Here is a 23,752-nt window from a genome sequence, read left to right as displayed (position 1 = left end):
CATCAATTAATATCCACCATTACTATTCATTAATTCAAATTATATCTCAATCGTCCACGTGTTTTAGTTTTTAAGCAGTTTCTTCCTTTATTTTATGTCTCAAGCTAAACGAGTTCATTACATATGTAGAATGTAGTAATGAACATAAGACTTGTGGTGGCTTCTGCCTTGCGGTTTTTTGGTACTTAGCCATCTCTGAGGTGTCTTTGATGCCAAGTATTTTTTAAGAAAAATAAGTGGGTTTGTTACTTTTTTTTATTCGATACGTAAGTAAAAAATAGTGTCATAAAGACATTTGTATATAATTAAAAAAATGGTGGGGGTAGGGGTAGGGGTGTGAGGTGGTACAGATGGGGGCTACATGAGTGAGTGAAGATGAGGTGTGTTGGAGAGTGAAAAGGATACAATCAATATGTAATGCTACTTGTGGAACTTGTTTTCTCTACTTCCACTAGGTAAGTCAATCTCCACGAAAACTTTTTCCAAAATTTTTAACCGATCACACATGAAAAAATTAGAAAACATTTTTTCTCCGCACCGAACACACTCTAAATTTACATAGTATAACATATCAGTTTTACGTGAAGAAACAATAACAAAAATAATGTTGTGTGCGAATTTGTTAGGTTCGCTATTTGTTCAGTCTGCCTTCCTGCATTTTTTTTGAAGTATAACCCACACTTTTTCAGCGTTCCATTAGTAACAGATATTTAAAAATTACAATTAAAGAAAAGTTTGGTGTTCCAAATATTTGTATAACAGGATGGAAGAATTCCATACGCTTCAATTTCATTTTGGACGGGTATAAACTCTAAACAGAAAGCCAGAAAGTAAATGAGTATATCGTCGAAAGATATTTAGATCAGATGCAAAAACACTTCGTTATAGCAGTCGAAAGAATAATTTTGCGTCGTATACATAGTGTAATGAAATCAATGAGTAGCATTTGCGAGAAAAAATGGTAAATGAAGTTTCTGTTAAAAAAAATACTGCTCCTTAATGCCAAAAAGAATGTAATCAAACAAACCTGCATTGCAAGAAAAAGAAAAAAAAGAACTCATCAGTGCCAAGTACAATAACTAGCGTACATCAATTTATAAACAGTATCAGATATTTCACAATTGCTGCAACTTAATAATTAATAGCTTATTGGATATGCTAATCCTATCATATCAATAGGCAACGTTATAAAAAATGAAGGCCATAGGTGAATGTTTCTCATGATTAATTAAGATGATAAATGTTCAGTCTATAAAGATGCTAAACATATTTCTTAGCTCTTCCTTAAAACGAAAACAGGGGCATAGCAGAAGGATGATCTTTTCACTCAGGTGATAGAGGGTTGGATAGGATTAACAGAAAATATTGTCTTCGTTCGAAAGAACTAACCTTCAAGTCAAGTTGACGTGGCATAACAGAAAGCAAACAACATCGAACTGTGAGTACTACCAGCGCTTTTAATCAACACCTCAGCAGTCTTTGCAAGTGAGCAACAAAAAACGTGTACTCGGCTTAAACTGCCCATCCTGCTACAGTTTTCTTGTGAAAGCTGTAAAACTAACTCAAGGAGTAATCTTTATGCTAGTTTCATTTGGATCAGAACTGGTAGACTAGAAAACTCAGTCTCTTATCACCCTGCTACATACAGCTTTGAAGGGCTGAGAAGTATATGGTCTCTTAAGCAAACTCATCGGCATTCTCAGAGTTTGTTTGCGGTTCCTCCTGCCCCTTATTAAAATGCTGAAGGTCTTCTCCTCATCAGTTTTAAAAGGGTGTCTCTGCATGTAATTACCACAGGAACCAGCATTCTCATTTGGAGTGTCACCCTTCTGTGATTGATTGTCAGACAAGGTAATGTACTCTGAAGCCAATGTGTTCCTTGCTCTCACTCTCTCTGATCCAACCTCAGCTATATCATTCAAGGTCTCCACTGCATCTGGTGCTGAGAGATTTGCTTCTGCCTTAACCTCATCCCTGGAGATGAGATCAACAAGCAAGCTTGGTGCCGGACTCGAGCGCTCAGAATTATCAGATGACTCTTTTGCGACCGAAACCAAAGTTGACTCAGTAATTGGTTCAACCACAGGTAGCGAGACAGGAAACTCTATTGAGTGGCAGCCAGACCAAACTGAGCCAGGAACATAATCTGATGCTTTAGGATTCGTGTTGCATTGCCAAGGATAATGATTGGGATGGAAAGTGCTGCTGCTTACTGGGAATGTAGTTGGAGGTAACATCTGGGGTTGAGAATAGGGAGGATACATAAAGGGCAAACAGTGCATCATGTTTGGGGTGGGGGGAGGTGAAGGGTATGAGTGATGAGGGGAGGAGCACATTGGGTTAGGCATGATAGTGGGTGATCCTGGATGAACATTCATGTTTATTGGCCAAGGACCCACTGGCAGTAGTCTTCCAGGACCAGAAGGGTGACTAATGTTTATAGGCAATGGCACTATGCGAGAAATGGCTGGGAATGGGCTGAAAGGTGCCGCTGATGCAGATAACTGTTTATTGGACAATTCTCGATTAGTATCACTTGAATAAGATACTGAAGCTTTTACCCCTGGGTACTCCATGTCTTGTAAGGTAACATTTGAATTACCACTAGGATCTAAATTGTCAGAAATACATATGTTGTGAGTGTTGACAACTTCCTCTTCCATTGGACTAACATCAACATGGCTGGATTGAACTGATGGCATGATTGGACATGTGACATCTGAAATTTCACCACCTCCCATATAACTCAACTGAATTCCTTCTTTGTTGTCAATAGCTACTTTTTCATTCTTTATATGATCAGCAACATCTGCAACAAGATGCTGAATGTCCCCCACCTTCATGGATTCTGCATTGCTTCTCATGGGCTCTAACTTTTGCTCCTTCCCATTGGCTTCCTCTCCAAGTTCCAGAACTACTTGATTATCAGGAACTTCAACTTCAGGAAAATTCTCCTGCAACATAGAGATGGTACCTGGTGGGGCAACTGCTACATCCTTGTAGGAAGGAGATTTTCCAAGGCTTACTATGGAACTCCTTTTCAGTATTGGTCCAGCCTCTTTTACTGCAGAGACTTGAATCTGCTCAACTGAAGAACTTAATAATTTGCCTCCAGTATTAGAGGTCTCAGCAGCAACATCTCTGACAGATGATGACACAGACTTGACCCGATACATGACAGTTTTCGCAACTCTTCGACCAAGTTTGGTACTGTGAGATGGACTCTTTGCTACATAGTAATCTGCATTATTTCCATCTGATGTCTTTTTCTTTAAGACAAAATATCTACCAGCTTGATAGTTGCTCTTCAATCTAGCATGGCCAATTTCAGAAATTGAGTCTTTACTCTGATAACCAATGACCTTGCTGATGGTTTGCCACCTCTGTCTTAGTTTTTGGCCATACATACCAGCTGATCTTGGTCTCTGTACCGGCTGCCATCCATCATCTGCTTCAGCAAAAGGTTCAGATAAGAAAGCACCGTTAACACTCTTCTCCAATGAAGCGTCTTCCACCAAGGGTCTAAGTTCGATGGGTTTGTTGTTCGCTGAAATTCTTCGGTCTGCATTCAGATTGGACTCAACTACTATGTCAAAGGGTTCCTCATTCATCTGGGAATCACTATCATCTTTGCAAATTAGTTTCTGATCATCTTGCTTCACTTTCAGGACATCTTTAGGAGTGTGAGAGTTTGCTGAGGCACAATTGGTCTGATCAGATTTCCCCTTTACCTGAGAAATAAAAGCATGAAGCACAAAGAGGGCAGAAGCATTATGCTATGCAAGCCTCATGTTTCAAGCTAAATCTACTTTCACATAAATGTGGAACAAGCAAATGGTAAGAGTTCTTGAGACAAAAAAAAAAAAAGCATAAAGTAAAATTTGAATTTCACTGCAACTCGTTTGCATTAACATATAACAGGAAGGCACACAGACCTTTGTAAGCCTGAAACATATGTTGAAGCATCTACCTAGAACCAAAGTTTCCTTTTACGCTAATTCGATCATTCCTCTGTAGTCTTGTGCTGGCATTATGGTCGGTATAACAAAACAGCACAAGCTAGAAATTGAATTTCACAGTTTATGGTTATCTATGACATCCTACAGCCATTTCACTTACTCGAAGTTTAATACTCCCTCCGTTTAAAAAAGAATGACCTACTTTCCTTTTTAGTCTGTTTCATAAAGAATGACCCCTTTCCTTTTCTAGCAACACTTTAATTTCAGCTTTCCACATGGCATGTTTAAGGACGCAAGATGAAAGGATATTTTGGTACATTTGACATAACTTTATTTACGATCACAAGAGAAAAAAACTTCTTTATTTTCTTAAACTCCGCGTCAAGTCAAACTAAGTCATTCTTTTTTAAATGGAGGGAGTATGATAATTAGACTTATGTATCATATTATTGGTAGTGGAAGAAAATATTACAGTATTCGTTGAAAGTTTGATAGATAACATCATATTAAAATTTAAAATTTGAATAGTTAAGCGAATTTGAGATTGAAAGATGTGAATGTTGTTGCACAGTATAACCTTTTAGTAAAATAGTGTTACAAGTTTTTTGAAACTTCCTAAATGGACAGTGTTATATAAATTGTTTGCATTGCATTAACATTTTTCTTTGATAAAAAACATATTTGCATTAACATATACAACTTTGTCTCAAATTACATTTACTTAGCCCTTCACGCTGATAAATATTTGCAACATATAAGGAAAAAAAAACAACAAAATATAGAAACATCATGAGCATCCTGTACCTTTGAGACAAAGCCTTTTCTTTTTGCTAGAACAGCATTGGAACGGGGATTGATATAGTCGAGCAAATCCGACACACTGTCCATTAAGATAGTATGTCATAACACGATCAATACCAAGTGTTTCACTTATCAATCTCTAGAGTAGAGCTCTGTTGGAGCGTCCGTTTGAAAAAGTTATTGTGTAAGCAATGCAAATTACAAGATCTTCATGTGATATCTAAAACTTTTAAGTTGACGACATGAAACATTATCACTTCCTAAAAAGATTCATAGTCAAACGACTTAGATTCTCAAAATAAGCAAAATATACCACATAGGATGTCATAACAAACTCAAATGTAAGTAGATGATTGAAGGTGTTAAAGAAACATGAAGACAATACCTAACTTAACCCAAAAGGTTAGCTCATAACGTGAGAATCATTCAAAATGCTACAGAGAAACTACAACCCATATCCTCAAGCAGTGAGATTCTAACATTCCCCTCCCTGGCACAACTGGAGCTAGACATCTGAAACGTGAATAACATAACATGGTCCAACATAGTGTAACCCAACATAAGAGATGGGTCTAGCTTTTATACCATGTTTAAAAACTGGTCCTTCGTCTAACTAAATCCGAAAAGCTAGCTCATGACGTCAAAATTGACAGAGACCATATGAAGAGACTCATTGTATCTTCAACCAACGTGCGACTCTAACAATAGGGTTCTGATTAAACAAAAGAACCAATAAACCTTAAGCATAAGTCAGAAGAAAGTAACATAGTAATGTCCTAAGAAATTTCAAAGGAGAAGGACAAAAGAAGCAGTCAAAGGAATGGCAAGCTTAATGATCACATTATGCTAGCCATCTAATTAGATGTAAGACAAATTGAGACTAAAATTCTTCTTCGCTGATTAAGTCTAACAGTATCCAATCCAAATGAAATTTAAGAAAGTAAAAGTGCCAATATACCTCAAATGGCCCTTGCTGGCTATTGATGCATCTGGCTTCCTAGTCCCATTTCGAGTAGCTTCTTGCTGTTCAAAAGCCTTGGACTCGAAATACTCTAGCCAAGCAGCAGCATCCTGCAGAATTCAGTTACAAGATCACAACAAAATAAAATCCTTGGCTGAAGTTAAAACAAGCAAGCCATAGAAATTGCCGTAAAGAACTTTATCATATTTAGTAGTCTCATCGCTCATTCCCATTACTTAAGTGTCAGCATATGAAAGAAAAAGATAAGTCATATAAAGAGTATCTAACTTATTATGTACATACTTACAATAGATGAAACTCTGAGTACATATTTTTTAATTAAATTGGACTGTTATTTTATCATTATTATTTGCTAAATAAAAAAGGAAAAAGAAATACTCAAGTAGTTAAGTGCCCGAAATTGTAATTCTTCATGCAGCACCACTCTGGGAAGAGAGGGCATCTGTTTGTGGTTGTATACATGTGCATGGGACTGAAGGTACCTGTGTGCGAAGGTCATCTGGACCAAGCTTCCCTTTGAGTATCTGCAAGGTTGTTTGCTCATGTTGAATACTCAAAGGATAAGCTTCCATCAAAGAGAGGGCAATTGCTATAGCATGGTAACTCGCAGCAGTCTGGCAGAGAAAGCATAGCAGATTAGAGAGACGCAGGCACAAATTTGATACTTTTTTTCCACGTTCATCAGTGTAGAACATGTCTAACTGTTGAATAAGAAAGACGGTTCCCTAAAAGTGCTGGTTTGAGCACTACTAGATCCTAATCTCACACGGTCATCAAGTTGAAGCACCATGCTGTAAAGAGAGATTTATTTTAGTTATATGGTCAGAGACAATAAGTCTGACTGAAGAGGTCAATCAGGTCTATTGACAAAAAATGACTTATTACAAATTCCACTGCAGAAGAAACTAGTAACTGTCAGCAGCTCAATCATAATTATCATCCCACAAGATAAACTTCCATGATCACCCCCCCCCCCCCCTTCTTCTGTTAAGAATTAGGAATTATTAATATGTCAAGAGCTCATTCCTTGTATATATAGGAAATGTTTAGAATCTCTATACTTGCGTAAATAGGAATTGGGATTAATGGACATTACTTCCCGTCCCTTTTTAGGATTACTTGCATACTTTGCTGTCCTTTTTGGGATTATTTGTAAACACTATATAAACCCCAACATGCTTGAGGAATAATCAAGAAATTCATTCCCAACATCTCTTCTTTTCTCATTCTTCACACGGTTACTTGTCAGGGCTCAGGCTGTTGGAGGTGATGAGCTAGCAAATAGTAATGTCTTTAAATCACAAACATAGTACTAAAAGGCTGAAGTAAGCTCGTCTGTCAATGATAGCATTTTAACCCACCCACCCCCCCAAAAAAAAAAAAAGATGCACACTATTTGGAATATGAATGAACTTTGAGTCCAGCACTGTTAGTCAGCATTTCCTGCTGATTTTGAGGTAGATAACTGATTACCCTGGAATACTCAAAACCCCTGACACTATAGCAAACAAAAGAGAACCTTAAAAAAAATTCTATTTCAAACAGAGACTGACACTGTGGAGCCCTAAACCCTGCACTCATTCCTACAAAGTCACTTGATTGGCACAACTACAGAACTACTTGCTTTTTCCATGGTCAAAGAAGCACAGCATTGAAGTTGGAAATGGAATAAGAAATCATTCCTTAGGCACATACTTTGAGAGTGAACCATCCTCATTCCACCCTTTTGTAAATAAGCAAATTAATACTTAGCTTGTAAATTAGGAAATAAGAAACTGCAATGTGCCGGTAAATGCCAGTTTGTCCAGACATGCATGGCTGTAGGCGGGAAGTTGTGAATGCTAAAACCAAAACAAAAAAATACTCATAACATCAGCCAAAGAGAACCTGAATATGGTCACGGCCGAGTAACCTTTGGTTGCACTTCAGAGCTTTATGGAGATATCTGAGGGCAACATGCACATTACCAAGCCCTTCCTCCATCATAGCCACATTTATGTATGTGGCGGCAGTGTTTGGATGTGAGGGGCCACATGTGAGATGCAACTGATAAAGAGCTCGTTTTACATAACTGAACAATGGGAAGGTAAGTTGTCAATAAGTTATGAATAGAACAGTTAAAATTACACCATAAACAATTGCAGAGTTAAACAGGATTTAAGTTGATAAAAGTAAGGAGCAAATATGAGTGGTTCAAATCTTTAAATCACGGGGCATAAAAAAGGTGCTCAGGTGGTGTTTGTTTAGTTCATAGTAAAACTAAATGCTTGTCTTCATAATCTAACAAGCTCATTACGTCAACTGTGCAATTTTGTTATTTAAATTGTCTCAAGATCAAATTTCATTAAGATTATTATATCCATCTCACCTGCTGTCAACTATGCAATTTCATCATTTGAATTCTCTCTAAAGATCATATCTCTACCAAGTTTCAAGCTGTTATATCCATATAAACTAGCTTGACTCCAGACAATTGTTATTTCACCTTCCCACTATTAATACTCATTCGTTAAAAAAAAAAAACTGGATCTAACTCAATCTCAAAAGCTAGTTCGTTAAATGAGGGTCAGTCAAGATCATCTAAGGAGACAATAGTAATTTCCTCAATCAAAGTGGGACAACTTTAACACCCCCATATTGTGTAACCAAGAATTGGGATGGGTCTGTTAACACACATCATCATAATTGTCACCAGCACAAAAAATTTAAAATACTTGGCCATCTTAGAGAACTAAATACTTGAGAGCCAACTCTGTGTGTTGAAGTCGGTAATAGAAAACTGCAAGATCTCCATAACTTTTCATGGTATCTGGGTGATCAAGCCCTAACTCTCTTTCATTGATGTCCAGGGCTTTTTGTTGATAGACAGTTGCCTGTCATTGAAACACTAGTATTAACATACTAGAAAGTATAAAAGGACAAGAGGCCACATATTTCAAAAAGGCAGGAAAAAACATGAATTTAGGCCTAGAAGCCCTAAGCTAATGAGTCTTGAAGAATACCTGATTAAAATCACCAGTGTGATACAAAACAACAGCTAGAAGGCTATATGCTCCAGCTGTCATTCGATGGTAGGGACCACATACTGCAACCACCTTAGCAAGCGCCTGAAAGCACCATAAATTGCACTATTGACCAAATGGTGGACAAAAAGTTAATTATTTATTACCAAAACTTTTTTTTCTGTCTTTTGTCAATCTCTTTTCTTAATCATCTATGCGAAGCTACAGAAAATTGGTGGTTTCAATATAAAGAAGGGAGAATGTAATACGAAGAAATTTTCTTTACTCCTATCTTGGATATTAGTTACCTTAGTCCCATGGCTGACAGCATCTTCGAGTTTCCCATTATCCAGAGCTGTCTTAGATGATTCCAAAAGCTGTCGCCCGTCTGCAGAAGAGCAAACAGCTTGCTGCAGAGTATAAAACACAAAGATCCAACGGGAAGTGGGAAAAATTTAGTGGCTCGAAAAATATAAATAAGAGATTCTAATTATCACATATGATAGCAGGATTTGCATTATCACCTTATGCACGGGTACTAGGCTGACAATGTCTTCCTTTCGAAAAGGATTTGGAGAATTCACATCATAATCTCTTGGAACAATTTCAATTCCCACCTAGAATAGAAAAAATATACTCTTCATTGCTCTTTTCCTTTCAATACTAAAATTTACGAAACAAGATAGTGTACCCAAAAAATTAAATATAGAACAAGATCGTGGAATGATGAATCAAATGAATATCGAATCACTGAGGCTATGCACCAACAACCCGCACTAAATTGAATACATAAGTGACATAAACAAGTATGTGCCTATTTACATTGATTTAAGAACAGGTCAAGCTAGTCAATAGTTCTTTGGTTCTATCACCAATTTAACAAAAAAAAATGCTCAAGTATTCATAGTTGGTGATAATTTAAACTGCTTGATACATCTTACTAATATGTCGACATAGTCAAGAATCAAGATGTAAAGTTGTTTTTAGTCCCTACGATAAGTATGGTTTTCCTGAAAAGAAAAGGCATATGTTCCTTTATCATTAAATCATTTCATATAATTCTGTGTGTCTACTGATCCATCAAATGTGACCACATAATTATACATGTTGGACATATAATGACAGATGAAATAAAGAGTATTCCTGCTTTTCCTTGGCTTTGATCACAAAACTAGAGTCTGTCATTGCTTCCTATTCTTTCACTTGGACAGTGTTTATCAATCCAAACACAAATTGAAGCATGAATACTGGCAAGATTATGTTCATTCCTAATTGACCAGAAAACAAATTTGAAATACCTTATGGCATAAACCACGAAGAATTGTGATTTTCCTCACATCTTTGTAATTTAAGCTTCCAGTCTCCCATTCATATCGATTCTTCAAAAATAACTCCAGCCATCTCCACACAAATGGGTCAATGCCATGGGGTTCATTTGGTTCATCATTTTCAGGAAACCCAAGCATCATATTTAAGGTAGCAGCAATTACTTCAGCCAGATCCTCAATCTCAATGATCGAAGCAATAACAGCTTGCAGAATATGCTTAAAAGCTCTTATTATCATCTCATGTATACATAGAGACTGCACATGAGATAACTTCTCTGAAAGTTTTATCTGCCAAAAAGAGAATAAATAGCAAGGGTTCATACGGAAAATAATCAGTATAATATTTTCTCACAGTTGTGTATGTATTCATAATGACCTCCTATCAGATCAATGTAGAGGCAACATGTAAGAGATGAAGAATGTGAAGTTCAAATTTCAGATTATCTTGGGATACTTTCCATAGCAGTAACAAATATGCAATGTTTTTATACGAGAATCTCGTGGCACTTTAATTTCTTATGCATATTAGTATTATGATTGGGACACCAATATAGGTTTTTAAACAGCATGACTGTGGACATTCAAGAGTGTATAATAAATAAAAGAAGAAAGTTTACACAAATAAAGGTTCTTTATGGTCGGCGTAAAACTAATTTCTTAGTAGACAGTAAATTAAATTTTAAAAAATGGAGTATGTTTATTTTTTCTTGGCAATTGAAGGAAAAAAAAGAATATCACAGGGACGCTATAGATATACAAGAAATCCCTAAGGGTATAAAAATCAAAATGATCACAAAGACTTACAATGTGTCCAAGAGAACGCATACGCAGACCTCTGGTATGCATGAAATCAGTTAAATTTCGACCATCAACTGGTGAGAGTTCCAGAGAACCAAAATCCGCAACCTGTAATACATTTATCAATTAAGACACAGTTAAGAGACCACTTTTTCTATTTATCAGTCATCTCTAAACAGTAATTAATTACGATTACCAGTTTTGGAAGGGCAACTTCATTGTAGTACTTCTGCGACAAATCAATCAGCTCTTCCACAGACTATCAAAGAAGGAGGGTGTTAGAAAATGGATTTCAACTAAAGCTATCTTCTACCCTGTCACTGAACATTTTTTGATGAAGTAACCTGTCAATAAATAATAAAGACTCGCTAGTTGCCACCTTAAGGTGAAGTCCGGTCTCCGACTCTTTCAGACGAGTAAAACCATCATGAGACAACAACGACTTCAGTCTGAGCTGATTGTGATTGGCATCAGTCTCACGTTGAGAATCCTCTGATGGAAAGACATCTTTTTCTGATCTCCCATCTACACTATCTGCAACAGGTTTGAAGCTTTCAGACTGGAGTTCATTCTGCTTTCTGTTCTTAAGGGATTTGAGATGTATTCCCAGTCCCTCAACCTTAATCTCATCTTTTGTCTTCATTGTATGAGATTTTTTATCTTTCTCTGATTTCTTTAGATCCTTTAAGTGCTGTATCCAGCAAGCTCCAAGTTCCCATCTGATGAAAGAGTCACCTTCTATATTCTGTTCTTGAAGCTTGATAAGACTCTCTTCTAGTATTCTCTTAACAAATGCCCGAGAGGAACTGATCTCTTCAGATTCTGAGGGTTTTGAATGCATTACCTTGTTGTCATCTTTCTCATGAAGCAGAAACCTTAAACTGCAAGATATAATGTTAAAGCAGGATGCGTAGATAATAAAAGACTTGAGTAGATCAACGGAAACACAGCTCCACTAGCAAATTGTCCTAGAAATATCAGAATCAGTAGTTGGTTTATCATCAGAATGCAGAAAGTTGGAAACGATAATAAATCTTTAGTAAAGGACAAATAATCTGATAGGGATTAGGAGGTTCTAAACATCCAAGATGATACAGGAGTATTTAGAAAATTCGAGGATCTTGCATAACATTTTCCATGTTTTCAAAAGTTCTAGAAATGTTTTTGGAAGTTAAGATTATAATCATGGTTCCTAAATTTTAACCCTAATCTCCCCCCCCCCCCCTTTTTTTTATTTTCTTTGTTCTTGTGGCACTATACTCAAGAGTTCATAAATAGCAAAATCAAGAGTTTTTTCAAAATCAATAGATACTTCTGCATCAGTTAATATCTGTATGGTAATTTCTGGCAGGGGCGGACGTACATGGTGTCCAAGGGGTTCATTCGAACCCCCTTCGTAAAAAAATTACACTATATATATAAGATAATTTTTTTAATTTATGAGTATATATTTAACATTGAACCCCCTAAGCATAAGTTAAGGGAATAACTCAATCGCAAAGGGGTTCAATATTTTGCCTTAGCTTGTCTTAGCTCGAGGGTTCGAATCCGAACTAGCACATTTTTTTTTCTAGATTTTAGGTAATAAAATGCTGAACCCCCTTCATAAAATTCCTGGTTCCGCCACTGATTTCTGGTGGTCACTTTTAGCATTTCTGAGGACATATCTTTGACATACATGTTTAGCTATCAGAATGCAGTGTACTTCTGACATGTCATATCAGAATTAGCTCCTAGTTGAATTCATTTTCTCCGGAATAATTTCTTCCTCCTACAACTTCTCTTCTTTAAATGCTGAACCAGATTGAGCATACAGAGTTATTGAAGTTAATAATTCTTTCTGCAAGTAAGTGCTTAACATAAGTTTATTGTTTGTTTTAACTTATCATGGAAAAAAAGAATGAAAGAAAAACCTATATCTTCTGTTTCATGAAACCACCATGGAAATCAACTCATGCGTACTTATTTTTGGCTCTGTAATGCATACTTACTAGAAAATTCAACATACTTCTTATGAGAAAACATGTAATACCTGTTGATATTAAGGGCATTTGCACCACCATCAGGCTGATCAGCAAGTTCAATGCTTTCCGATGGAGATCCCACTTTGTCACTCTCTTTCCCTTGAACTTTTACAGTCGCAATATAACCACAATGCCTTACATTCAAAACACCTAAAGTGGCAATATCCTGAACGCAAAGTCCAGCAATTTTCATTTCAACAAAATGCAAGACTTCAGACAGTAAACAGTAGATCAACACCATTCTCTTTAGTATTTACTTACATGGGCAGCAGTATTTTCATCAGCAGTAATCCCCTTGAGTAGATGTCTTTCAATCAAATTTTTCTTAGCTATTCCAGTTGCTTGACATCCATCAATTTTGGTATCGATTTTGCAGCTAGCATCCGGCACATCTTTGGTGACCGATATGCTCAAGTCCCCAACTCTCTCATTATAAATGATTTCTCTGTTTGCATCAGAATGAGCTGGTTTAACTTTCTCCATTACATGTCGCACAGCTGAGATGGCCCGAGAAATCGCAACATCAACAAATAAACTATGAAGAAGAAAAGCCCTTCTATCTCGAACCTGCCTCTCCTCTGTTGTCTTACAAGGCATAGATGCAATAAACAAAAGTTCACTTGCATAAGGTAATAAATCACTTTTTCCATCTCGGCCTAGACCACCTCCATTTCCTCCCCACTTGTCATCCTCCACAGGCAGAGATGGAAAGATTGATGACATCTGTGCAGCCACAGGGGGAACAAGCCATGTGTTGGCTCTGAGACCATAAGGAAGATTCCCAAACTGTAGCAAAAAGAAAAAAAAATTACATCCTTTGTGTACATGAGATTCTCAATGGAAGAGGATATCTTTTTCACTATAAGCACTCCTTCTAGAATTTAAGGTGGTTAAAAATATGGACGGCACCTTATTACGCTCCAGAAATCCTTTCATGAGCTCATCGTAGGCCTGAAAAAGAGGGATCATCTATGTTAAGAGTTCAGAGAGCACATACACTGGGCCCTCGCAAGCAAATGCTCAAACTTAAACTGAAGAAGAAAGAGAATCTGTCGAACTCACATTGTCAAATGCTCTGCTTAGTTGTCTCAACAAATCCACAAGATTGTGACAAAGTATCCCATGCTTTCCAGTGTTATAAAAACCTTTTCTGCAAGCTTCAACCAAAACCAACTTCCCGTTACATAGTTTTACCTGCAAACAATTAGAGATGCCATTATAGATTATTTCATGGTTAAAACACATCTAAAATTTTACATCAAAAAACATATCTGAAATCGCATTAGTCAAATTATTGGAAGAAAGAATCAGCTAGTTCTAGAGAGGCTTACTTCAAGTGAGAAAAGATAATCATTTGATGGAACTTCATCAACCTTTCTTGTTCTCCTTCTTATAACTGAAATAAATATGGTTAATTTAGTTAGTGCACAACTATAATAAAGCAAGGATCTGCACCTGTGATGATGAGAAATGAATGCACTCCCTGAGAGAAAAAGATGAAAGGCAGATCTTAAGGGATAATTTGCCATCTAAGTTATTTTTTATGTCCTTTCTCCAACATGTATTAGAAGCTAGGAAAAGAAATTTGGTGTCAATTGGGATTGTTCATTACACAATTAAATCTTGGCTGAGTTCTAAGATTAAGGAACACATATAGAGTTACTAGAATTAATTTGTTAGAGATTTGTCAAAGAGAACATATTGAACTTATGATATGAGAAGGAAAAAGAATATAAACATCAACTGAGATGCAATGAGTCACACACACAAAAATATAGATGAAGATGTTTAACATATTTTTCATCAGTAAAGACGGATATTGTATCTTCACATCAGACCTTGCATTATATTTTTTAGCTTTAGGCATTAAATAGCATACCAAAGACAGAGATTGATCTTTTCTACTATAAGTGATGTCATATTGACTAGGTGATTATTTCTTTCTATTAATATTTCTACATTATTATAGGTAAAACTGCTCAAAACTATAGAGTCAAAAAATAATCTTCACACACTTTTGTAATGGCACGCAAATAAAATACATGCTCACTTAACAATACTCCCTCCGTCCCATATTAGATGGGCATCCTACTAAAAATGTTTGTCCCATATTACTTGATCCCTTACTAAATCAAGATAGAATTAATTAAATTTTTCCTATTTTACCCCTACAATTAATGTGGCCTTTTGAATGTAAACAATTTCCAATACTAGCTATTTCTATACTCTATATATATTGCATTGATATAAACAAAGGGCAAAATGGTAAAGTCTTCCAATGTATTAATCATTTTTTTAATCATCGTGTAAAATTGGAAGTGTCCCATCTAATATGGGACGGAGGGAGTAATAATTAAAACAATACATGCACCCTATGCTTATAGCAAGAAATTTAATCCTAGGAGTCAATATTAAGTAATTACAAAAGGGTTATTAATATGATAAACAACCAACATGTTTAGAAAAAATATATATTTTTTATAGTGATTAAACATTCATTTTCATGGTTTATGATTTAAAATTCATTTGGTTTTTTCATTCATCGCGAAATTTTGCTACACATCTTAATTCTCAAAGTATTTTAGTCTACTATTTGAAGTTCACATACGTAGTGTAGTTCTACAAAGTGGAGTCTAGCAAAAGTAGAGTGTATGCACACCTTACCCCACCTTGGAAGTAGATAGACTACTTTCGATAAATCATTACAAAGCATTTCTCACTTACGCATTGTTAACTGAGAAAAATGTAGGTAAATAAGTACTGTACATTCATTAGTTGGATGCATACATTATGTATGGATATATTTATTTCATTTATGAAGTTAATTCAGATTCCATGGTTATGAATGATTGAATGTAAACGCAGCCCTATTTTGTTCATGCAATTCGACACACAGTAGGAACTAACACTACCCCATTAACCAAAAAAAGGAAAAAGAAGAACCTGAAGCACGAGGATCAACAATCTTTTTTATTTTTTTATGTATTAATTTCTTAATGTTTTATAATGTAAAAGAAAAAAATCATGTATGAAACAAAATTAAGCTCCTCAAATATACTTCTTATGTTTAAATTTATGTCACTTTTTTCTTTTTCACTTTATGCCAAAAAGAATGTTATTTTTTCATAATTGGAAATGATTCAATTTTAAAATTCTCTTTTATCCTTCAAATTTATAATAGCAACACAAATAACTTACATCTGTTTTACACCTCAGATTTCATATATTTTTAAAATTCTATACTCCCTCTGCTTTTCGCTTTACAGACAAATTGACTAATCTTTCAAACTAAATTCGATTAGATTAATTTAATAAATTAAATTATAAATTTAAATGTTGAAAAATTATATGATAAGTTAGTGGTCTTTCTCATATTAATATGATAAAAAGTGCATCTTGAATTATTGATCAAAGATAATACAGTTTAAGTGAACATGCTCTTTTCGAAAATGATACAGATAGTGGAAGAGAGAAAAAGAGCAAAAATAAGAAGTTTACACTGAAGAGGTGGCGTGAGATGAGAAAGTGAAAAGAACTCGTAGAAGCTACCAAGCTTCGGACAGGAATTGCTCATTTCTCCGTCTTCATCCACCGCCGCTGCAGCCTCCTCCGGCGGTGAAGGAGATCGCTTGTCCTTTCCATTTTTCCGCAGCTTACTCGATTTCTTAACGCTCTTTGTGTCATTTGTAGCTTCAGAATTCTCGCCGGAATCTCCATTGGACGGACCATAACACGTCGTACAGGCGACGATATCCAGCAGGCGTTTAACGTGACTCGTCGCGCTCTCTTCGTTGTAGTCCTCTGCAAAAGAAATAACCAAAAAGTTTGAGGGTAAAAATGGTAGTGGAAATTTCAAGTACGGCGTCGTATTTTTCACCTTCTACGAGTGTGAGGACGCATGGCTTCAAGGCCGAAATGTCCACTGTGTCTTTTAAACGTGGGCCCCTTACCTGTCAAATCATAAATTTTTGCGTTTGGACATAAATTTTAATTTTCTTAAAAAATAACTTATAGAATTAGCGGTAAAATTAAATTGTGTTTTGATTATATTTTTATAAAAACTATTTAAATAATAATTTATAATTGAATATATTTAAATACAATTAAAATGAATCACTATAACTTCTCCTAAAGAAACGGAAAAGATGGAAGTAGATAAGTTTTTTAGAGTATTATTATTTAGATTAAAAAGAGAAGTCAAGTTTAGATTTTTTTTTTTATATATATAATATAATTATTTTTAAAAATACGTTTGACTGATCATTCGTTACTAAGTAGGCATTTGACCATGTTCATATCATGAGATGAAATCAGTGTTTGAACATGCAATTTTACGTTGCTTTCATCTCCTGATTTCATATCATGAGATGAAATTTCAAATCATATTTTGAGATTTTTCAAATACAAAAATTGACCCACAAGTTTATATTTTATAAAAATAATTCATATTTATTATATATATCTACTAGCCATTTATTTCATATATAAATAAAATTTATAATTCATATCATTACTTTTAAAACCGTTTATATCTCATGTACTGATTATTCTTTTCAATATAAAATTTATTTTTACTTCAAATCAATTATTAATTTATCATTTATATTCACCAAATTCATTATTTTTGATCAAATTTATTACTACTTCATTCAAACCAATGTTTAATAATAAAAAAAATTCATCATTATATTAAGTGGAGAAGACTAATCATTGTGGTCAATAACATTAATTACAAAAATAATTTCCTTAGATACTAACAACTTGAACACTATAACTTATGTGCAATTTTATTCTTTTATTGAATTAATTAAGGTTTAATCTATAAATGTTGTATTTTTTTAGTATAACTTTGTAATAATATATAATGCGATTTTATAGATTTTTGCTTATTTGGCAAGATTGTATAAACAATTGAGACAATTTTGATAATTTTACATCTCATTGAGTTTTTATGTTCATGAAAAAATATATAACATAAAAAATTCAAATCGAATTTCAAAAAAAACTTAAACGGACCCTATATTACGACTACGCCCCTCTGAATGATCAGAGATAAGAAGGCAAAAAGAAAAAAATCTGAAGTTGTTGGCATGAGAAATTGGAATTTGGTCCTTAATTACCTCATGAGATAATGAAAAATTTGTGATATTACACGTTGCTGTGTTCACCGATAATAATCGACGAACATCGATTATTCTATCCGTAGATATTCCCTGCCAAAGCAAAAAAAAATAATAATCATGTAGTAACAATTATTTTTTTCAAATTCTGTAACAAATGCAGCTAATTAATATGATCACTTAAAATTTAATAGACAAAAATAATAATTTTGAAATATAAAATATAAAAAATAAGTAAAGGACTGCAAAATCAAATATCCTGTTTCCTTAAATATTTCACCAATATTTCTAATATTGAAAAAATTCAGGTTAATTGATAACCTTATCTTACAAAAATAACAAACCTTTAGAATAATATGAGTCTCATCTGGAAGATTTACTGTTATATCCATAGCAACAGGAAGAACTGCAAAAGAATATCAAAAACAAATTAACAATATGATTATAATATTTTAGTAGCTTTTCTTTCAAAATATGAAAATTAAATCAATGTTAGTAGCTCTTAAAAGAATTTTTTTAAAATATACCCTTCTCTTCTTTCTTCTTCTTGTCTCCTTTCGTCTTGCCACGGCCATTCTTATTTGGTGCCATTTTTCCAACTTGACCTAAAATTTTCGAATGTACTTGTCACTAGTAAATTTTTTTATTTTTCATAAATATTTTAATTGAATTGATGAGAAGGAAAAAATAATAGCGTTTTTACATAAAAAAATTAGAAAATTCTTCAATATTTCAATAAAAATCTACTTTCTATCATTCGTTTTTGCAATAAGCTGATTCGTTGATAAATGAATGGAAAAATCATACCTAAGAGGAAAGCAAAGCAACAAGAATAGAGAGAAGGGTGTTTAGTAATAAGTGTTTCCTTCAATAATGATTATGCATTTATATATATATATATATATATATATATGTATGTATGTATGTATGTGATGGGTTTAAGGGTTTAGTTTGGAAATGAATTGTCAACAAGTAGTGAGAAAGAAGAAGAAGAGAAGGGAAGCTAGTTAAGTTAGATGAGAGGATGATAAGAAATGAAGGGTGGAGATTTAAAAGTCAGAAATTTTAATGGCTCTATCTGCATTTCTTTATTTTAATAATTCAATATGTATATCAAAATAAAAGAAAAAAAATCAAAATAGACTTAAATATAGATGGGCTTTATACCATTTTTTTAAAAAAGAGAAAAGCCAAAAAAGCAGGACCAAAAAAGAAGGGATTATACAGATGGACTTTGCCCTAACTTATTTTTTTTTAATTTATAAGCAGTTTTTAACTTATAAACTGATTAAAATAAGTTTATCCAAACAGACACTTAATATCTGTTTGGCTCAACTTATTTAAAACAGCTTATAAGCCAAAATTAAAAGTTGGGTAGCCCAACTTTTTTAGCTACCTCAACTTATTTTTTTTTTAAAGCTTATAAGCTATTTTCAGCTAAGATAAGTCGAATAAATTTTGAGCTTATTTTAAGTACAAAATAATTTTAAATTGGCCAACTAAACACTCAAAAAAGCTTAAAATAGCTTATCAGCAACTTATAAGTCAATTCAAATCGACTCTTAATACCAATTTCTAAAAACAGAAAAGCCAAAAAAAGCTTTTGAATAAAAATAGAATAATTCTAATATTTATTTGTTTTTCGACATGAAAATGTGTTTCCTGTTAGCCAAGTGGAATAGATAAGCCTTCCTTCTTCATACTTCACCTAGAGGTAAATTAGTATAAAATAATATTTTATTTAAAAGTTGAAATTTTAGGTTATAAAAGTAATAATCATAGTAACAATATAGTAACATAATTAGTGAAATAAATCAAAATAAAAACAAAAGAATTCCACTAAGTACAATGGATTTAGTTGAAATTTTTGAACTGAGGCGTTCAACTAAAACTTTGAATTTTTGGATTGATTTTGTATCTATCTAAATGAGTTTATCTTAAAAAATTACATGTTAATTTCTTCAATTTGAAATGAGATTGAAATTGAATCTTTGAATTGGAGGGTTCAACCCTCCTTGATGCTTATAGGTTGTCGTAGCTGCTTATAGATGTTTTTGATTTAGTTCAGAGAAGGTTATATCTATTTTACTTGACTAATCACTAAATTTTTTTAAAAGGAAATGATGAGTACAATTGCCCTATTTCAATACTCACTCTCATTTTTGTTCTATTTGACTAATCGCAAGGCTTTTTTTGTGCCAAAAAGCAAATGGCGAGTATAATTGTTCTAAATATTCACTCTCAGTTGCATTATACTTAGCTAACAATAAGACATTTTTATACAAATAAATAAATAAATAACAGGGCATGATCACATCATTTTCAGTAGTTTAAGAGTGTTTTTGCTCAAATTTGCTAACAAAATGACATTTTGTGTAAAAATATAGATGAGAAATATAATTGCCCTATCTCGAATCGTTCATATGCAACTTGATGCACTTAAAGAATATATTTGTGTCAAAAATCAAACTATAACATACTTACTTTATTTTCATTGTTTAGGAGTATTCTTTCTACCCATTTCCATAATTCAAGGGGTAGATAGCTTGATGGACATTTCATATAGATTTGTGTTAAAATCTGTTTGGACAAATTTCTAAAATTAGTATATTTTAAAAGATTTTTTTTTAAAAAAATATTATCAATGTGAAGCAATTTATATTTGACTAATCAATTTAAAATTTACTTTTGATAATACTCAATATTTAACTAAAAGATTTAAAAATATTTTTAGACATAATGTTGATCAAATGGTGACATTGGTCTACTTATTTTTGGTACATACTGGAAATACTTGATTGTGTTTGTGGACAAACAGGAAATGTTGGTTCCTCTAATTAAGAACTCGCGGTTTTAGTTTTTATTTATTCACTATATTGAATATAAATATATATTTTTTTATACCAGGAGCGACAAAATTAGAAACGAGGTTATTCGGGACAAGGTAGGAGTGACCTCGATGGAAGACAAGATGCGGGAAATGCGACTGAGATGGTTTGGGCATGTGAAGAGGAGGGACTCAGATGCCCCAGTGCGCAGGTGTGAGAGGTTGGCCGTGGATGGTTTCAGAAGAGGTAGGGTTAGGCCGAAAAAATATTAGGGAGAGGTGATTAGACAGGACATGGCGCAGCTGCAGCTGATCAAGGACATGACCTTAGATAGGAGGGTGTGGAGGACCCACATTAGGGTAGATGGTTAGTACATAGTCATGGTAGTCTATCGTATTAGTAGACGCTTTAGCATACTATAAATTTATTTTGTTCTCTGATGCCTGCTATTATCTTATTACTTTTTTACTTCCCGTACTTTGATTATTCTATTTTATTTGTAGCGTCTCCGTTCTGTGCCTTATCTTATAGCTTTGAACTTATTGACCACTTCACTTTTTAGCCTTATCTAACGTCTTTTTATGCTTTATTGGGGCGAGGGTCTCCCGAAAACAGTCATCCTATCTTGGTAGGAATAAGGTCTGCGTACATTTACCCTCCCCAGACCCCACGTTGTGGGATCAAACTGGGTTGTTGTTGTATTGAATATAAATATATATTTTAACTTGTCCAATTTAAAAAATCAACATTAAAATTTATTATTTAATTTTTAATTTATTTTTATTGTTAGATTGAATAGATAAACTCTTAAACTTGACACAATTTATAAGTTTGATACTTTAAGTTAGTAAGTGACCAAAATATACACTTCAACTTAACATAAAAATATCTTTAATTTAAAGCCTCTTCACATGCCCAAACCATCTCAGTGGATGGTGTGAGAGGTTGGCCGTGGATGGTTTCAGAAGAGGTAGGGTTAGGCCGAAAAAATATTAGGGAGAGGTGATTAGACAGGACATGGCGCAGCTGCAGCTGATCAAGGACATGACCTTAGATAGGAGGGTGTGGAGGACCCACATTAGGGTAGATGGTTAGTACATAGTCATGGTAGTCTATCGTATTAGTAGACGCTTTAGCATACTATAAATTTATTTTGTTCTCTGATGCCTGCTATTATCTTATTACTTTTTTACTTCCCGTACTTTGATTATTCTATTTTATTTGTAGCGTCTCCGTTCTGTGCCTTATCTTATAGCTTTGAACTTATTGACCACTTCACTTTTTAGCCTTATCTAACGTCTTTTTATGCTTTATTGGGGCGAGGGTCTCCCGAAAACAGTCATCCTATCTTGGTAGGAATAAGGTCTGCGTACATTTACCCTCCCCAGACCCCACGTTGTGGGATCAAACTGGGTTGTTGTTGTATTGAATATAAATATATATTTTAACTTGTCCAATTTAAAAAATCAACATTAAAATTTATTATTTAATTTTTAATTTATTTTTATTGTTAGATTGAATAGATAAACTCTTAAACTTGACACAATTTATAAGTTTGATACTTTAAGTTAGTAAGTGACCAAAATATACACTTCAACTTAACATAAAAATATCTTTAATTTAAAGCACATAAATTCTATGTGATATCTCAAGTGTTTATTTTATTTTTCATTACGGACACATGAGTTTATTTTAAAGCTGCTGAATCAACTCTTTTGATTGAGTGAGTTCATCCAAATCCTCTTTAACGAAAAACTCTAATATTTATATATGATTAAAATATGTATATATATATATAAGACTAGCAGTAAAATATGAATATTTTTAAATCTAATCTTCAGTCTTCACTATTGTTAAAGGTAAAAATATTGAAGATTAAAATCTCATATCAAGCCCTAACTTTATAAAGAAAAAAATAATCATACATTCCCTTTTATCCTGTGAACTTCATATTCTTTTGACAACACAATGAAGTAGATAAAGGCCAAATTAAAGTATTATTTTGAAACTTTGTTGGTATAATAAATAGATCCAACTTTAAGAATCTCAAAATTCATGCGTAGGAGGACTCGAAGCAGGGGGTGGATCTAGGCTTATAGGAGGGGGTGGCACGCTATCTCCTGATCTCGATTGAAAATATGTATATATATGTACATTTGTGTATATATAAAAAAGTATAAATATTAGACGTGACACTCATAAAGATAATGAACCTTATTGTTTCAGTGGTTAAAACTTAGGTTTACCACCATAGAAATGTAAGTTCGAGCCCTGCATGATGTATTTTCTTAAATTTTTTTTTATCATGCAAACATCAACAGCGAATTTATTGTAAAAAAATTGTGAATGATTAGAACCCTAGACTTCTTGTAAGCAAAATCTTAACTAAACCAACAGAACAAATCTAAATTTATATGCAAATTTGCTAATAAATATTAAGTATTATTTTGCTCCACGCTGGAGTTTTTGCCATAAATTACTATTCAAAGCAGCATGACACCCAGAGATTCAAAATCCTGAATCCGCCTCTAACTCGGAGGATTTTGTAATTTCCTCTTTTACATTTCAATCAAACAAATACCATTCAGCTTGAAATTTGCATTGCTCTCCTAGTTAGTTAAAAAATCTAGGGACATATAACTACCAAAATTAGCCAAATGCTCTTTAATTTCAAGTCTTCATCTACCAACTAAAGCAAAACAAAAGAATTTTGTGTGAACTTAGCTTCGGAGTCCAGTATAAACAAATTATTGAAATATGACACATTCTTTAATTAATACATTTCTGAGTCAGATTGAAAAGAGTTATTCTTTTTTATGACACGTATCTCTATTATATTCGTTCTTTGACACATTATCAAACAAATAATTATCACACCCATTGATTTTCTTAGCTTGATAGTCTAATTAA

The 23,752-nt window shown here is 33.7% G+C and overlaps 1 protein-coding gene across 2 annotated transcripts; it reads right to left on the bottom strand.

The window, feature by feature from the left end:
* Positions 1 to 839: 839 nt before the first annotated feature.
* On the bottom strand, positions 840 to 18,920 carry LOC129880728 (protein REDUCED CHLOROPLAST COVERAGE 1-like). Of its 2 annotated transcripts, XR_008765485.1 has the most exons (25): positions 18,822 to 18,920; positions 18,542 to 18,619; positions 18,359 to 18,420; positions 18,015 to 18,107; positions 16,772 to 16,844; positions 16,393 to 16,695; positions 14,226 to 14,290; positions 13,957 to 14,088; positions 13,804 to 13,845; positions 13,156 to 13,680; positions 12,903 to 13,060; positions 11,250 to 11,751; positions 11,067 to 11,129; positions 10,877 to 10,978; positions 10,043 to 10,360; positions 9,269 to 9,361; positions 9,053 to 9,154; positions 8,745 to 8,849; positions 8,482 to 8,615; positions 7,630 to 7,813; positions 6,225 to 6,356; positions 5,719 to 5,831; positions 4,764 to 4,839; positions 1,390 to 3,731; positions 840 to 1,027 (listed from the first exon to the last, which is right to left on the bottom strand). XR_008765485.1 is itself a non-coding variant. In XM_055954904.1 (24 exons), the coding sequence occupies exons 2-24, from the start codon at positions 18,603 to 18,605 to the stop codon at positions 1,620 to 1,622; spliced, it is 5,553 nt and encodes a 1,850-aa protein (XP_055810879.1). In that variant the 5' UTR covers positions 18,606 to 18,619; positions 18,822 to 18,920; the 3' UTR covers positions 1,077 to 1,619. The 2 variants fall into 2 exon arrangements, 1 of the variants encoding a protein (XP_055810879.1); XM_055954904.1 differs by lacking the exon at positions 840 to 1,027 and having other exon boundaries at positions 1,077 to 3,731.
* Between the last annotated feature and the right edge of the window lie 4,832 nt (positions 18,921 to 23,752).

Source organism: Solanum dulcamara, chromosome 2, assembly GCF_947179165.1.
Source record: "Solanum dulcamara chromosome 2, daSolDulc1.2, whole genome shotgun sequence".
In the NCBI taxonomy this organism is placed as follows: Eukaryota; Viridiplantae; Streptophyta; class Magnoliopsida; order Solanales; family Solanaceae; genus Solanum; species Solanum dulcamara.
The sequence above is the reverse complement of the archived record's forward strand: the minus strand, read 5'-3'. Positions and strand labels throughout refer to the sequence as shown.

What these genes read in the sequence shown, in the direction of transcription:
- LOC129880728 (XM_055954904.1), bottom strand. Translation starts at nt 18,605, where the DNA reads ATGGCACCAAATAAGAATGGCCGTGGCAAGACGAAAGGAGACAAGAAG. An exon ending in TCTCACGCCACCTCTTCAGT is followed by an intron (nt 14,291 to 16,392) that starts GTAAACTTCTTA and finishes TATTTATTTCAG; the next exon opens with TTATAAGAAGGAGAACAAGA. An exon ending in CAGATGACCTTCGCACACAG is followed by an intron (nt 5,832 to 6,224) that starts GTACCTTCAGTC and finishes TGAATTCTGCAG; the next exon opens with GATGCTGCTGCTTGGCTAGA.